At 39.9% G+C, this 15,951-nt stretch overlaps 1 protein-coding gene across 11 annotated transcripts in view; it reads left to right on the top strand.

Moving 5' to 3' along the window:
• ppfia1 (PTPRF interacting protein alpha 1) overlaps positions 1 to 15,951 on the top strand; it is a 233,663-nt gene that overhangs the window by 210,930 nt on the left and 6,782 nt on the right. For 8 of the 11 annotated variants that reach the window (XM_055174007.2, XM_055174006.2, XM_055174015.2 and 5 more), the window contains 3 exons: positions 11,676 to 11,702; positions 12,208 to 12,383; positions 12,721 to 12,818. In XM_055174007.2, coding sequence (XP_055029982.1) covers positions 11,676 to 11,702; positions 12,208 to 12,383; positions 12,721 to 12,818 — 301 coding nt within the window. The remainder of the gene's footprint in view (positions 1 to 11,675; positions 11,703 to 12,207; positions 12,384 to 12,720; positions 12,819 to 15,951) is intronic. The other 3 variants (XM_055174012.2, XM_055174014.2, XM_055174013.2) reach the window with 1 other exon arrangement.

Raw genomic sequence — 15,951 nt, 5'->3', positions numbered from 1 at the left:
AACGTACGGTGGGCACTCAACGCACCGTTAACGTACACAGATGAACAACAATGTATGTATGTGTCACAGCCGTGTATACAGATGAGCTTTTCCGAGCGCATCTTTAGTGTATACCGAAATGTTGTAGCGTGCATATGTGAGCTTCTCTAAGCGCACGGTGGACGCATATAATTAAAACCCATATCGTGCATACAGGTGAGCTTACGCGGCGCACCTTTAATGCAACAAACCTCACTAGTGCGCGAAGCAGGGATGTCGAAGCTGTAAAGTGACAACGTGGACGGCGGGGACCAGCCGGCCGTGTCACAAATGTCAAATGAGAAACTTCTAAGACCATGCCCGAGGATCTAATCCATACATGGAGTAGACTTCATTGTCATGGGAGGTGATAACGTCAACGATCCATAAATAACCTGTATTGACAGGTGCGCTAGTGAGTGATCTGTGACGCCGATGAACAGCTGATCGTCTGATGTACGTCAGACGTATCTGTCATACAGGACCTTGGACAGTTCCAGAGCGCTGCGCCTCGGGCACCGTCCGCATCTGAGAAATGACAGACTTATGAATAAAGTGGATGGTCGGTCATAAAAGCGTGGTTCGCTGTTATCACCGCCACATATATATATATATATATATATACGCAGGGGGAGAAAGCCGCCGTGCACGAGCCTCTGTAGTGAGGAGAAAGCTGTTCCACCTACAATTCGCGGGGGGAAGACTCTCGCTGTCACTAGACAGAATAGATCAGACTTTGCATAAGGACGCCTCGCGAAAGGGGTCCTAGCAGCTCGTGTCAACGTGTTATAAGGCACGTAATGTAGGTCGTGTCCCACGGATGCAATCTCTGCACGCCCATCGTAACGGGTTAATATGTCTGCATCTTGGTAGTTAAGCACGAGATGCGTATCACTCTGATTGAACATAGCTTATAAAGCGATGCAATGAGTTTATAAAGGAAATGACTCGCCAGCTTGCACAGGGGGCGAGATCTCAGTCTGGTTCGGTAAATAATGAAACCACCGTAGTTTGCCCGACCGCATTATCACAATAACATGGTCGAGAGTGCTGCAGTGCTAAAATCATCCCCTTAATGGACCGTATGTACAGTACAAGGTGATTGATATGAGACAAACGGGCGTTCCACGCGCCGAAGGCTGATTGCCGTCGTAAAGCGTGTTCAACCCACAGCAGATGCTGGCGATCTCGTAATGGTAGCACTTCATGCAGCTGTGTGTAACTTAAGCATGAGCTTCCCGGCCGTCAGCTCGGGGCGGGACCTTTGCTTAGTCAAACTGAAGTGAACAGAAAGCCACGATATTCAGTTTTCTGAGGCTCGTTAGAGGGGTACGTGAGCCCGTCTTAAACGAGATGCCGCGCGTCTGTCTGTGCGCACGCTTTGAGTTTTGAAACTTATTGTGGCGGGTAGCAAGCTCACTTCAGGTTGATATTACCCTTAATATCTCCGAGTATTGGAGCAGAGCGGAGGTGTGAGCGTCTTCGGATCCGCTGATATAAATCAGCTGTATGGCCGAAAAACGTCATAAACCGCTTGGCTGTAAGCCTTTGAGTAGCCGTCCGGAGAGGGCGCGATTCAAATGCTTGGAGCCATGGAGAGGTCTGAGGCTGCGTCTCTCTAGGAAGAGAGAATGACAGCCGTAAGACCGTGCTCGTTTGCGCCGTCAGCATCGTAGCGGAGAAACTGAGGTGGGCTGCGAGCGAATTTGGCAGAAAAGTGTTAGAGACACCGTACAGCCGTGGGGTGTCAATACACAGTATATGGCCAAACCGGGGTTTTTTCGGCAAGCGTCGATAGAATTATGGACCGTGTATTACTGATTGCTTGTCAGTAAGGCCAGAAAGTGTTTAGAGACACCGTACAACCGTGGGGTGTCAATACACAGTATAGTAAGCACGGAAATTACTCTTTTTAGAGGAATTCAATACCGTTCGCCACTATAGTGAGGTCGCATAACCAACAGTATTACTCAGTATGTTTTGGATAAACAGCACACAGAAAACATTTCAGGGCAGTCCAGCCGAGGCGCGACTTAACCCCTCTTCAGACAGTTCTATGTCGACGCAGCTGTGCTGCGAAGACCAGAGCTCGGCCGTTCAGCTGCACGAGCCTCAGTAGTGACGGTGACCCGAACGGCTCACGGAGCAGAGCAGTATGTCTAGGTTGTTTAATGTCAGACTGAACCCATCACAGAGAGGAAGTCTGCCGTGAGGCCCGCGGTTTTGCCGTTTATTAAAAAGGGCAGAAAAACCGGGTATATAAGAATGTACCAATATTCAGCGCACTGATATAGGACGTGACTGAATAAAGGGAGGTATTCGGGCCTCAGTATGTTAAACAAATTCGTTCTGCCTCTGATTCCGTCTAAACCAGAGAGAAATGACCGGGCAGACTAGTAGTGAGCTTTCCGAAGTGAGATAGACTCAGGCCGGTTAAGCTCTATAATAAGTGTTTTAGCGCTCAGATAGAGGCGTGTCCGCCTTATCGAGCAGACGAATGAGATCGCGCCGCTCCAGGCGGGAGGGGCAAGAACCTCTGTAGAGACGAATAGTGAGCCGGTTATCTCTTATAAGGAGTGTTCTTGATGCTCCAATAGCGGCGAATCCGCCCTATCGAGCAGACGAATGAGATCGCGCCGCTCCAGGAGGGGGCATGAAGCTCTGTAATCGTTGAACACTAGACAGCTGCATTTAGAGGCAGCGAGCCGTAAGACTGCGTGCTAACTACGCCGTTAAGAGATCTCACCACTGCGGGGAAAGGAGCGAGGGACTCCGCGAGCGTGGAGCACGAGTGGCTGTGCTATGACAGGAAACAGGGGCAGATCCGCCCGTGTTTGCTTGTCGTATGCATCTTTCTAGTTTTACGGTTCCCCCGCTTGTTCATCTCAACCAGAGAGGAACGGCAGAGGGGAGCAGCAACACAGACAGAACAGCCATGCGTCATATAAACTGTATCACCCGATGCACTCGGGGGATTCATATGTGTCAGAGATCTCGCCACTGAATGTGAGAGGAGCGAAGGGACTCTTTAAGCATGAACGGTTGCGATGTGACAGAACACAGGGGGGGTTAGTCCGTGTGTGCAGGTCTATGCATCCATCTAGTCTCATGGCTCGCCGTGTGTTCATCCCGGGGAGAGAGGAACAGCAGGGGGAGCACGAAACATGGACAAGACAACCGAAGCATATAAGCGCGGTCCCGGCGTGGGAGGTGCCAGACCAGTGACGCGCTCGGGGAAATTCATAGCAGGGAGGCTCACTCAAGCCGCTGTGCTGGACGCTATTACAACAGCGCCTGCTCTTTTAGCTTACAGCTTTATATTAAAAATATTGATCTTACCGGGCGGCCGCAGGGGAGACCTCGTCAGGCATGTGTCCGCTGCACAGGGCTCGTACCACGGCAAGCGAAGGCTATCTTCGGTTCTCGGCCGGAAAGCGGCAGGGGAAGACGCTAGACCTGGATTCTGCTGTCTTCGGTTCTCGGCCGGAAAGGGCAGGGAAGACGCTAGGCCTGGACTCCGCTGCAGGGCTTTTGTCGACGGCGAGGTAAGGCTTCTTCTTCTTCGGAGCAGCGAGAGGTTCGCGCTGAAGGAGAAATTAATGAGCTCCTGACGCTTGAACCGCGCTTATATACTGTAAGGACGTGTACTTCCCGCGCGGGTTCAAACGTCATTGGTCTGTACTTTGTACAGACGTTAACCAATAGGCTTCAGTCACGGAGTAAACAGGAGTTTTCCCCCATAGCGTCAGCTAACTGACGCAATGCGAAGTGAACCGTATTGAAAGGGAAGCATGTTTCTAAGGGAAGGGGGAGGGAGAGGGTATATGTTATGTGTTTATATGTTACATGTTGGTTTGTTTAAATTCCTTAGGTGTGTCCTAATGTTGAACAGAATTAAATTTGCAGAAGAAGTTGGGCTATATAGTTTGTTTTACATCATTCCATTTATATATATAAAAATATGGAATAAAATTATATAAATTAGTAATCTAAATATAAAAAAATGCATACAAGGAGTATAAAAGATATGTTAAACACATTTAAAGTGGTAACTTGGAATGTAAATGGATTACAGGAGGGTTCAAAAAAACACAAAGTTATTTATTATTTGGAAAAAATGTCCGCTGACATAGTTTTTCTTACAAGAACTCCATTTTAAAGCTGGCCAAATAGAGTATTTGAAAAGAAGGTGGGTGGGGGAGGCTTTTGAGGCAGTATACATCCAGAAGTAGAGGAGTTGGGATATTGATTAATAAGCGACTCTTTTAAAGCATATGTAAGGGGGGTAATGATAGCCTTTGCAGCAAAAAGGAAAGCTAGTCTTGATTTGAAAATGGCTAAAATAAAACGGGATATTAATTTAATGGAAACTCAATTTAAAAAGGGAGACCAAACAATTAGAAGTAAATTGCAAGAAAAGAAATTAGAAATGGATACTATGCTGATGGAAAAAGTTAAAGATCTAAGACAAAATTCGAATAAGTTTAATTATATCTCAGCTAATAAATCGGGTAAACATTTGGCATCAATAGTCAAAAGGGTTGCAAGGAATCAATTTATATCTTTAAAAGAGGAGGAATCACCAGATGATGTTATTATAAACAATAAAATTATTAATAATAGATTTAAACAATTTTATGAACACCTGTATACATCAGAGTTTAAAGATGAAGACCCGGATTCATTCCTTAAATCGGTTAAACTACAGCACTTATCAGATAGCCAAAAGGAAGTAATGGGGAAAGGCTTTGCAGCCTCTGAAGTTGAAGATGCAATTAAGGCATTTCCCGAAAAAAAAAGCCCCAGGAGTAGATCCCTATTGAATTTTATGTAATATTTTGGCCAAATATTAGATCTCTGTTCCTGGAAGTTGTAAACTCATTTGTTAATCAACAGAAGCTCCCAGAAACGATGTATTTTTCAACTATTTCTGTGATACCAAAACCAGGCCGTGATTGTAATAAGCCTTCTGACTTTAGGCCTATCAGTTTAATCAATTGTGATAAAAAAATTATAACAAAAGTAATGAATAATAGATTGGCATTAATCTTACCTAGTATTATTCATTATAACCAAGCTGGGTTCATTCAAATAGGGACCTTAGAACTAATGTTAGAACATGTATATCTTTAACACAATATGCAAAAAACATAATATAGATTTGACTTTGATGGCAGTCGATGCCGAAAAAGCATTTGACCGCCTTGAATGGTCATATTTGTATAAAGTGCTTGAAGCATTTGAATTTCCAATAGAATTTATTAATATGATAAAAACTGTGTATAGAGCCCCCAAAGCACGAGTTTATACCAATGGTGTTTTATCTGAGGTTTTTCCGTTAAGTCGTGGTACTGCTCAAGGTTGTCCATTATCCCCAGCGTTGTTTGCGATAGCTATTGAACCCTTGGCTGAGAAAATAAGACAGACAGATAACATAACTGGTATCACTTTAGGTAAAAATGAATATAAATTTATTTGCTGACGATATGCTGTTGTATTTAAGGAATGTGGAGATTTTAATTCCTAGTGTTATTAATATTATGAGTCAATTTTCTAAAATTTCAGGTTATAAAATTAACAGTTCCAAAACAGAAATGTTGACATTTGGCCAAAAACAAATTAATTCAGAAGTATTTAAACAATTTAAAGTACAAAGCTGTGAAATTAAATATTTAGGTTGTTATATTAGTGCAAATAAAAACAGTTGTATGAGTAATTTTTTAACATTGAAAAATTATTTAAAACATTATCTAAATAATTACCAAGATCTTAAGTTGAATTTAATTGGAAGAATAAATTTGGTAAAAATGATGTGGCTTTCTAAGTTCATTTATTTGTTTCAGTGTATCCCGTTGACACCACCAAAAACTTTTTTTAAAGAAATAAATTCTATAATTACATATTTCATTTGGGCAGGAAAAACCCCAAGAATAAAAATAAATTTATTGTTTTGCTCTAAACGGGAAGGGGGGTTAAACCTCCCGAATCTGGAATTGTATCAGATGGCAGCCCAGATGTTCTATATTGATCGCATTATTAATAACACTAATGAAGACTCATGGGTAGACATTGAAAATTATCAATTATATCCAAATAGTTTATTATCCATTATGTTTTCCAAGAAAAAAGTAAAGACTGATAATTTTGTTGTAAATAGTACATTAAATATGTGGAAAAAAAACAAACAGATTAAAGGGACGGAGATTGGTACTCCAACTCATATTAAGATTTTAAATAATCCGTCTGTTACAATTCAAGGTACTAAATTAATGTGGAAGAATTGGATTGATGGAGGCATTGAAACATTATCAGATATAATTAATCTATGCAATATATCGTCATTTGATACACTAAAAGATACATTTAAATTAAGAGACACAGAGATATTTAAATATTTGCAGTTAAAGAATTGGGTCATAGAAAATTGCGATATAGTGAATATTGTTCCGGAAAAGATAAAGACCCTTTTGGAATCAAGTAAGAAAAAGAAAAAAGGTATAAGTGTTATCTATGACTACCTCAATAATGTGGTAACAAATTGTAATTTGCTAAGTAAAATATATGAAGGATGGGATAGAGATATAAAGAACTTCAATGCCAAAACAAAATGGAAGGAGTGCATAAACTTAACTTATAAAGCTACAACCAATGAAAATCTTAGATTGATTCAATACAAATTAATGACTAGGGTTTATTACAGTAGGGATAAAATTCATAAATTTGATGCTTCTCCCCCCCCCACCTGTTTAAAATTCGGTAGTACTGAATCTCTTATTCATTCATTTTGGTATTGTGAAAAAGTAAAGAAAACCTGGTTTGAGATTGGGAGATGGCTCTCTAATATTTGTAAGCAGAAATTTTTATTTACACCAGAAGCCTGCTTACTTCAAAATGTCACAAACATGAAATATCCTATGGGATGGCAATTAATATTTTCCTCATTAGTTTATAATTAGCTGTTGTTACAAAATTGGAAAAATACAGATATACCAGGGTTAGATAAATGAAAAATTTAATGAAATTTTATTTAAATATAGAGAAAACTTTGTCAGTGGAAATAAATAAACAAAAACAGTTTAATTCGGTATGGAAACCTATATTTGATGCTCTGTAATTAGCCCAACATTAGTTTTGCTCAACTTATTTTTTGTTTCTTTTTATTTTTTTTACTTAAGGAGCACCAGTAATGGAATTTGTGTGTGTGTGTGTGTGTGTGTGTGTGTGTGTGCGTTTGAATATCCAGTGTGTTTGTCTATTGTTTGTGTTTTGTTGTTGTTCTGGTTGCAAAGAGAGGGCGGGGAAGGGAAAAGTGAAGATAGTGCCATATGTATGAAGTGAGGGGGAGTGTTTTGTGAATTTAAAAAATATATATATTTTATTATTATTATTATTATTTTTATTACTATTGTTATTTATTTTCTTATTTTTTATGCTTCCCCTTTTGCATAGACGATATTGTTTAGTATTCGTTAATATTTAAACAGACTTGGCTGGAAACCAGGTTGACAAAGTTGATATTGCCTTATCTCTCTGTCTCTCTTTGTACTTGTATAATAAAAACAATTCTAAAAAAAAAAATACTACAATATATGGTGTAAAAACGTCTGAGTGCTGCCCTCTTCAGGTTGAACGGTGGCTACTGCAGTTGAATTTTCCTATTGTATTTTGGGTCCAAAAAGTAACTCGTGACTTAAGCAGGTTCAAGCTCACCACGCCCTTGTTACGATCTCACCACATGCTTGCTACGAGCTTAGTTCGTCCCCTCTATCTCCGTTGGGATCTGCCCACTTTTCTTGCATTTTTCAAATATTGCCAGTGGGTTTAGTTACGCTTTAATGTAGTGCGTTGCTTTCATTTCTGGTCTCAGCTATTGCCTGTACATTATATGCTTTATTTTTAAGGCGTGTAGCCTATGAATTTTGTCTTTTAATATAACTTTCTTACACCGCGCAATGCAATGTCTTTATATTGGAAAACTTGTTGCCTTTATATTCTATGCCTACTGCTTGCCTTTACATAGTAGCCTACGCTTAAGGTATGAACTGAAATTTGTCATAACTTAATTATTATGTGTAAAGGAAAGAATGCAATGAACATTTGCCTGCTGATAGAGAGGTGTCCGGGCCATGTAAAACGGCACAGTATTTCGGGCATATGAATGATCACATCACGCGTTGTTCATACAAAATTAAGAAACGCGAATGTTAAAATGATTTTCAGTCGTGTTTCAAATATATTCAACATGCTTGTGGGCATCAGTGAACGTGCGTGTGGTTGTCTCCTTATCGTGCAAGAACCTCGAAACCTTGATCAGTGTACTGGATTATTTCACGTGCACATTCTTTCGTGACACACCGTCTGTTACCAGACCTGTTTAAGATGCGTTTTCTGTAATGTGTGCAAGAATCCTGAACGGATGTTTACAACGCGATGTCCATAGAATAGGCGCCTGCTTATATACAGAAACAGTGATATTAAGTTACTTAAACTGTTATTTTTGCCATTTCGCCCACCTATCTCAACATTCATTTCACTTGCACTACACTCAAAATCACGTCCATGCTCTTCTCATGCTTGTCATTTTGTAAGAGCAAAAGATGTGACTGTTGTGGCCTCAGAACATGTGTTTATACGGTGCAGCATGAGACATTGCACAGTGCAAACGCAGCATTGTACTTATTGAGTCTATTTAGTAAGGAGCGTTTTGATTGGTGGATCAAGAGCTCAATGTGATTGGCTAAAGAGAACATCCTCAAAAAAAAGATATTTATGAATCTTGACGTGACAGGACGGTCTCAAAAATACCACACACAAATTCAAAGCAATCCACGTGCGTGTGACGATTTGTAAATGCAGATTCAGGGATACATAAATACATGTGACATCATTCATAAATGTGTGACAGAAATAAATTCAAGAATTTAAAAAATACACATTTGTGAAAACATTTTACATTTATTTAGGTTTTGTTTATTTTGTGAGCATTTGGGCACATATTTAGGATTTTACTTATGAATTTATGAATTGTTTTTTGAATTTACGAAACTGATTTTGAAAATGAAAATTGTGCTCTGTATTTATAAATTTTGTTTTGTACATGTATTAATTATGAGACCCAATTGGCTCCATAAAAAGTACTCTTTAACAAATTAATTTAGGTTAAAAAGTGTAGTGTATTTAATACTATTAAAATGAATAGCGTTAAGGTTGTCCCTGAGGGCAGAATTATGTCTAATGTGTGTTTACGGGTATGCGTGGGCCCTGACACATTTTGTTTAATACCGAAAGAATTTAGAACATCCATAAACGCTAGTCCTAATGCATTTTTTGGGTTATCAATGTGGATATCAAAGTCCCAACGATAAGAGCTTTATCCACAGTGACTACTAGTTCAGACAGGAAACCTGCAATTTCTTTAAGGAAGTCTGTGTAGTGGCCTGGAGGTCTGTAAATAGTGATTTTGAAATATGAAAAGCTGTTTGTTGTTACTCAGTTATTTCCATATTTAACAACATTATTTCAAATGAATTAAATTTTAGTTCAGATTTTTGGTTTACTCTGAATAATTTATTGTAGATTGTAGCCACACCACCCCCTCTCCCCTTTTAAGTGAGGTTCGTGCTTATTATAATAATCTTGTGGGGTGCATTCATTTAAACTAATGTAATCATCTGCTTTAAGCTTAAGTTTTGGTCTGTAATTGATAATAGGTTCTTTATTGGTAAGCGATCTAATGTTAAGAAGGACAAATTTAATGTATTGTTTTCTAACTTTATATTAATAAGATTTGTATGAGACGAGGTAAACTGTGCTCTGTATTTGTTTGTTGGAGGAACAGACACAGTCAACATGTTTTGATACCTTTGTAAAGTGAACTATGTGCTGGGATATATGTGATCTTGACATGTCAAGGCAGCTAACAGACAGACGGTTAAGCCGGTCAATCTGTTTTCTGACCTGGGCCCTCGATAGTCAGAAAACATTATAAGACTATTGGTCAGATTTCTGGAGAGTATAGCACTTCCTTCCCGGGATGGATGGAGGCCATCGCTCTTTAGCAGGTCAGGTCTCCCCAAGAAATGTTTCCAATTGTCTATAAACCCTATATTATGCTGAGGACACAACTTTGACATCCAGCCGTGAAGTAACACTTCTCTACTGTTAAGTTTCATCCCCCGGTAGGCGGGGAGGGGACCAGAGCATATTACATTGTCTGACATTGTTTTTGCAATTTCACACACCCCTTTTGTAAATTATTTTTGGTGATCTCCGACTGGCGGAGTGGTGTCATTCGTGCCAACATAGATAACAATCTTAGAAAAATTACACTTAGCATTAGCCAGCACTTTAAGTTTGGATCTAAGGTCAGATGCTCTGGCCCCCAGTATACATTTGACTATGGTGGCTGGTGTCTCTGTTTTTCCACGCTCTTGAGAATAGAATCACCAATAACCAGGGCACTTTTAACAGACGTCTTAGCTGGTATGCTGCTGAGGGAGGAGAATCTGTTAGAAATAATCACAGGAGCATGTGGTGTGTGTCGAATACGACTATGCCTCCTGACCCACTCAGATAGCCATGTGCATTACCCTTAACACTAGATGCATCTGAACCTGTGTCGAGCTAGCATTCAGATGTGTGCTTCTAGTTTTGCAACCTTCTCCACAAGCCTTACTACTTCATTACACATAGCTCATGTAAAACCCTCTTTGCTGACGGAAGAAGCTAAACTATACATGTGGCATGAAATGCATGTTACAATAACAATCGGAGTCTTACTGCTTTCATGCTGGGCAGTGGAGTCTCCATTTTCCAGAACACAGTCCGTGAAGCTGCATTGCGTGGGAGACGAGGTTCTTGCGTGCTCCGTTCGCTTGCGGTGGTCTGGGCCCAGGGTGATGTTAGGCACGCTGTGCAGCAGCACATTGGATTTACAATACCCGGGCAGCAACTCCTTCACAGCTTCCCGCTCTTGTGAGCACAGGATCAGCAAGGAAAGGCAGGGTCACACTAAATGGAGTGTAAACAAATGCTAATATTAGCCAAACACTGTTTGATGATGCCAGCAGGCTATATGCTTAGACCGGGTATTACTAGTAATAGATCGTTTTGCTTAGTAATATTATTCGATAATGTCAAGGTAAAGTATTCCTGAGTTAAACTAATAAGTTAAATTAAATAGACAGGAACAAGATGGTAAAAAGAGGATTTAGATCATAAACTCAACAGATAAACTCGACAGAGCCTACAAGGTTAGCTCATGCAGCAGCGTTGAACTGGAACTGGAAGTCTTTTCTAAGAAAAGCGAAAGCTGAACTCCATAATTAAGTGTGACGCAATTTCAATAAAGTCTCTTCTGATAATGCTCAGTCGTCCCCACATTTTTGTCCATATAGTCTATATGCATATAAAAAAGTTCAGTGTTGCTTGTGGCATGCTGAGCCCTTAACAGAGCTACAACTCTTGTTCAACCTTTATGGGTGAAATATAAGCCTTCATAATATATACTGTAGGTTTTTTCTGAGACCTGTAGGTATTTTTGTCAGCAGTTGTGTTTTACTGTATTTAATAGTAGTACATCTTGAACTTGAATCTAATAATTCACAAAAGATCTCTCACTTCCGCTCACTCCGCATGCTAACCTGCTCTAACACCAGGAGGATGAGGAGGGCAGCTGGGCCCAGGTCTGAACCTTTTCACCACATGCACACACATGAACATTTTCTCAACAATCTCTTTTTCTTTAGTAAACATAACTTTTCTTCTTGTTTATTTGATGTTTGATAATGTTATTTGCTGCACTATTTTTTTAACTATATCTGATTTGGGATTTTTTTATCACACTAACTGACATTGTTTGTGTTCATTACATGTAGATTTAGTCAATCAGTGAGAAAATGAAAAATTTCATGCAATTGAATCATACAAGAGCCAGAGTAATATCCATATTCTAATAATATTCATACTGGATGAGCGTTCATGAGCCCTACTGCTTTTATGATCAAGCAATATAATTCCCCTGGTTTTCACTTGTAATCCCACCAAAAACCTACTTTGTTGCCCTGAAGTGTCTGGTCTAGCACAGCTTTTCCAAATGTGAAACTCTTATATTTCTGATTCATGTTGGGTATCCAGCTGTATGAGGCCACATCTGCTTCATGTGCATATGTATGTTGTGTTTGTGCTCAGACTCTAGCCTATGGTGACATGAACCACGAGTGGATCGGTAATGACTGGCTGCCGAGTCTCGGGTTGCCTCAGTACCGCAGTTACTTCATGGAGTCACTGGTAGATGCCCGTATGCTGGATCATCTGACCAAGAAAGACCTCCGTGGTCAGCTTAAAATGGTAGACAGTTTACACAGGTCAGTCATGTTCAACAGTGCCAATATATGGTCTTGGAAATAGTTGAATGAGCAAAAAAAAAACGATTTAATTTCTGTCGCGCTGCTCTCCAGCAGCTCTGCAGAGGAACATTATGCAGAAATACTTTAATCTTAAAGCCCATGTAGGCAAACTAACAGTGATTGTGACGATCAACAGGAAAATCCATATAGTGTTTGAGTCTTAAAGTGTAAGTGTATAAAGCCAAAGATGTAAAATGCAAAAAATCTTTACCTAAATCTACTTTTATGTTCCTGGGCTATCATGGACCCTCTGTAAGCTGAAGCTCTTGTATATGTGTGATGTTTTTCCCTATAGGAACAGCTTTCAGTGTGGTGTCATGTGCTTAAGAAGACTGAACTACGACAGGAAGGAACTTGAATATAGGCGTGATGAGTCACAGATTGAAGTCAAAGGTGAGCATGTCGTCATAATTGTTTAGGAATATTCTGATAATGATTTATATTCTGGGCATTATATAAAAGGTTTCTGAGGGTCCTAAAACACCTTACTGTTTTTAGTTTTAATGCTTTTTAGGGTAAACTGAAATTATGACATGATTTCAGACATGATTCGGTGTGCGAAAGGGAGTTTCATTAGATTTGTAGTAGGAGCAGTGGCGGCTGGTGCTAAAAAAAATTTGGGGGGCACAAACAAACTCAAAATCAAACTTTTACTGTAGTAATGTGGAACTGTAAATAGCCATTTATCAGGTGATGAATATAATTAGTGCTTAGCTAAAATGCTGAAAATTTTACAGTTGAAGTCAACTGTTAAGGGACATGTTCGGTGTTTTGCACTGGAGGCCCTGTTTTCATGTTGTTTGTGGTGAAGTGGAGCGGTTTTGACTGAAGTTTCGAGATGTGCGGCTGCCCTGAGAGTTTTCGGATGTTTGTGTTTCGCCTCACACCTCTACAGTGGGTTTGGTGGTGCACTGGAACAATCATTCCTGGGGTGCATTGAACTTTCGTTTGCAGGGAGGTGGGGCTCGCCGAGTGGTCGGGGGTGTTCACTGGTGTGCTCGCACAAAAATCGCTGCAAAAGATGCTTTCCAACAGCTGTTTTAGCATTCGTTGTTAACTTGTGGACCTTTTTTCCAAACGCCTCACACGCGTACATTCTTCTGCTTAGAGCTTGAATAATAGACACTCCAGCCCAGGTGGTGGCGCTAATCCGCCATTGCCAATTGCAAGAATAGAAACAAAGTTCCCGGCGCGGAGTAATACCGTACCTCACAGCACATCTAATACAAGTCAATGGAGTTGGCAAAAACTACGATAAAACCTGTTGGAGTTGCGTATTTTGCGGCGATTTTTGTGTGGGCGTGCCGGTGAGCGCCCCTGGCCACTCGGTGGGTTTCACGTCTTTGTGGGCGAGGGTTTGATGCGTTTTGGGAGGGATTGTTCCGGTGCACCATTGGACCCATTGTAAAGGTGGGAGGTAAAACACAAACACCTGAAAATTCTCGGGCCAGCCGCATATGTCCAAATTTCAGTCAAAACCGTTCTATTTCATCATGAACGGTCTGGGAGCAGGGCTTTGAGTGTAAAATACCGAACTTGTCCTTTAAAGCACAAAATAAATGTACTATAAATCTGTAATGAAATAATCAAGGTAATCATTCACACACACACACACCAGGCGAAATACTTTTTCAATCTCCGTCTTTTTTGATGAACAGCATTGTAAAGAGTCCGTCACAGTCAGTTATTACTATCCGCCATTTCATGTTTTAATTGTTTTCGTTCACGTGTCCATTTCTAATCATACACTTACAAGACGAGCAAACAAGTCAAAATGTGTTTATTTGTGAGGAAAACAGAGAAACGGAGACCGTGCATCCCTTTACATGTTCAACATCACATGAAGCAGATGAATGAATGTTTTTTTCTCACAGTGACAGCGGAGACGATAAAACACACAAGCTTTGTGCTGAACAGGCAAATATGAACAAATCAAATAAAAATTACTACTGCGATTAAAATATCAATAAACGTGTAAAAATCTGAATTTAACTTAACTCATTTGAAATCATCTTGTGTAATAAACGCATGAAGGCAGATTAATGCAGACTCTTGTCATTATATTTTTTGTCTTTACCTTAGACTGGTGTCTTGTTGCAGCGCTCCTGTAGTGTTTAACTTCAGCAGCCATGCGCAGACCAATCAGTGTATGACATCAAAATATCACGAGAATGTGTAAAAACCAGGGCCTCATTTGAGCAACACACTACCACCAACTTGACAAGACTTAGGAATTACATTTAGTCAAGTTGTATGGGCAATCTGCCAAAATGGTGTTCAGAATTTTACTTTTCCTGCTTAAAAGCTTTTCCGTCAAAGACTTTTCGGTTAATGCGACCGAACAACACACACAAAAAGAGACACTAAAGTTGCCTAAGCACAGGCTCGTACTTTTCGATTTGCTTTAATAGCAATAGCACACGCACATTTTTTTCCCTCACAACAGACTAACTTCAAGAACCGTACAGAATGAGCTGTTGGACTTTAAGTTCTCTTAAACACAGTGGTTTTCTCGTGGGTGCTTTTTAAAACTCTATGGGGTTGTTACCCGGACAGGGATTAGCTTAAGACAGGACTAGGCCTTAGTTTAATTATGAAATATAACTAGTTTTACCAAACGTACCTTACTAAAAACATTACTAGTGTGCATTTTGAGGCAAAACAAAGGGCATTGATGTATTTTAAGTATTTTTAAGAATTTTTAATGTCAGTGCAAGTTGTTTTCAGTTTGGACAGCTCTTACATTTATTTTAGTCTAGGACTAGTCTAATCCCGGTCCGGGAAAACGCCCCAAAACAACAAAACTCTAACAACAAAGTTGACCAAGCCACGGAATATACCGGATTATATGAGATCTCGCTCTCATTATCCACACAACAGCAGCTCAAAGGCCCCACAAAATTTTGTGCAGTCTATCATGCATTCAGACTTTAAAACGGCAAACAGGGAAAAAAAACTCAGGACTTACATGATATCCAGCCAGCCAACTCTGTTTGCCATGAGAAGTGGTGGAGTACACAGACTGCAATTATTTGCCTCCGCTGGTCGATCTGGTCCAAGCTTCTTAATCCTTTATTTATTCATCAATTAAATACATTGTAAAGGGTATTTTGTAAGGATAAAATCATATTTTCCTTCATCTCAAAATATTTCACTTGCTTTCACTGATCAGTACTGTACCTAACACACTAATCTGCAACGCGGTTATGTGACTCTGAGAACGATTCAATCACATAAGCTCAAAGACATAAAAAACTATATTGATTCGCGTACAACATAAGTAGGAGGGTTTGGGGCACACAGTCCTGCGCCCCAGGGCGGATCCGAAACCAGCCAATTAGAGCTCAGCCTCAAGTCACATGTTTTTACCCTTTTTTTCTGACCTACATAGACACTCATTAGGATTGCACCCCAGACACACAAACATGACACACACTAACAAACTCAATTTTGATTTTAATTTTTTTTTATATATAAATTATAACTTGACTAACAGTGAAATAGTACAGCTAAATGATTTTATTTT

This window comes from Misgurnus anguillicaudatus, chromosome 15, assembly GCF_027580225.2.
Source record: "Misgurnus anguillicaudatus chromosome 15, ASM2758022v2, whole genome shotgun sequence".
NCBI lineage: Eukaryota > Metazoa > Chordata > Actinopteri > Cypriniformes > Cobitidae > Misgurnus > Misgurnus anguillicaudatus.
The sequence above is the reverse complement of the archived record's forward strand: the minus strand, read 5'-3'. Positions and strand labels throughout refer to the sequence as shown.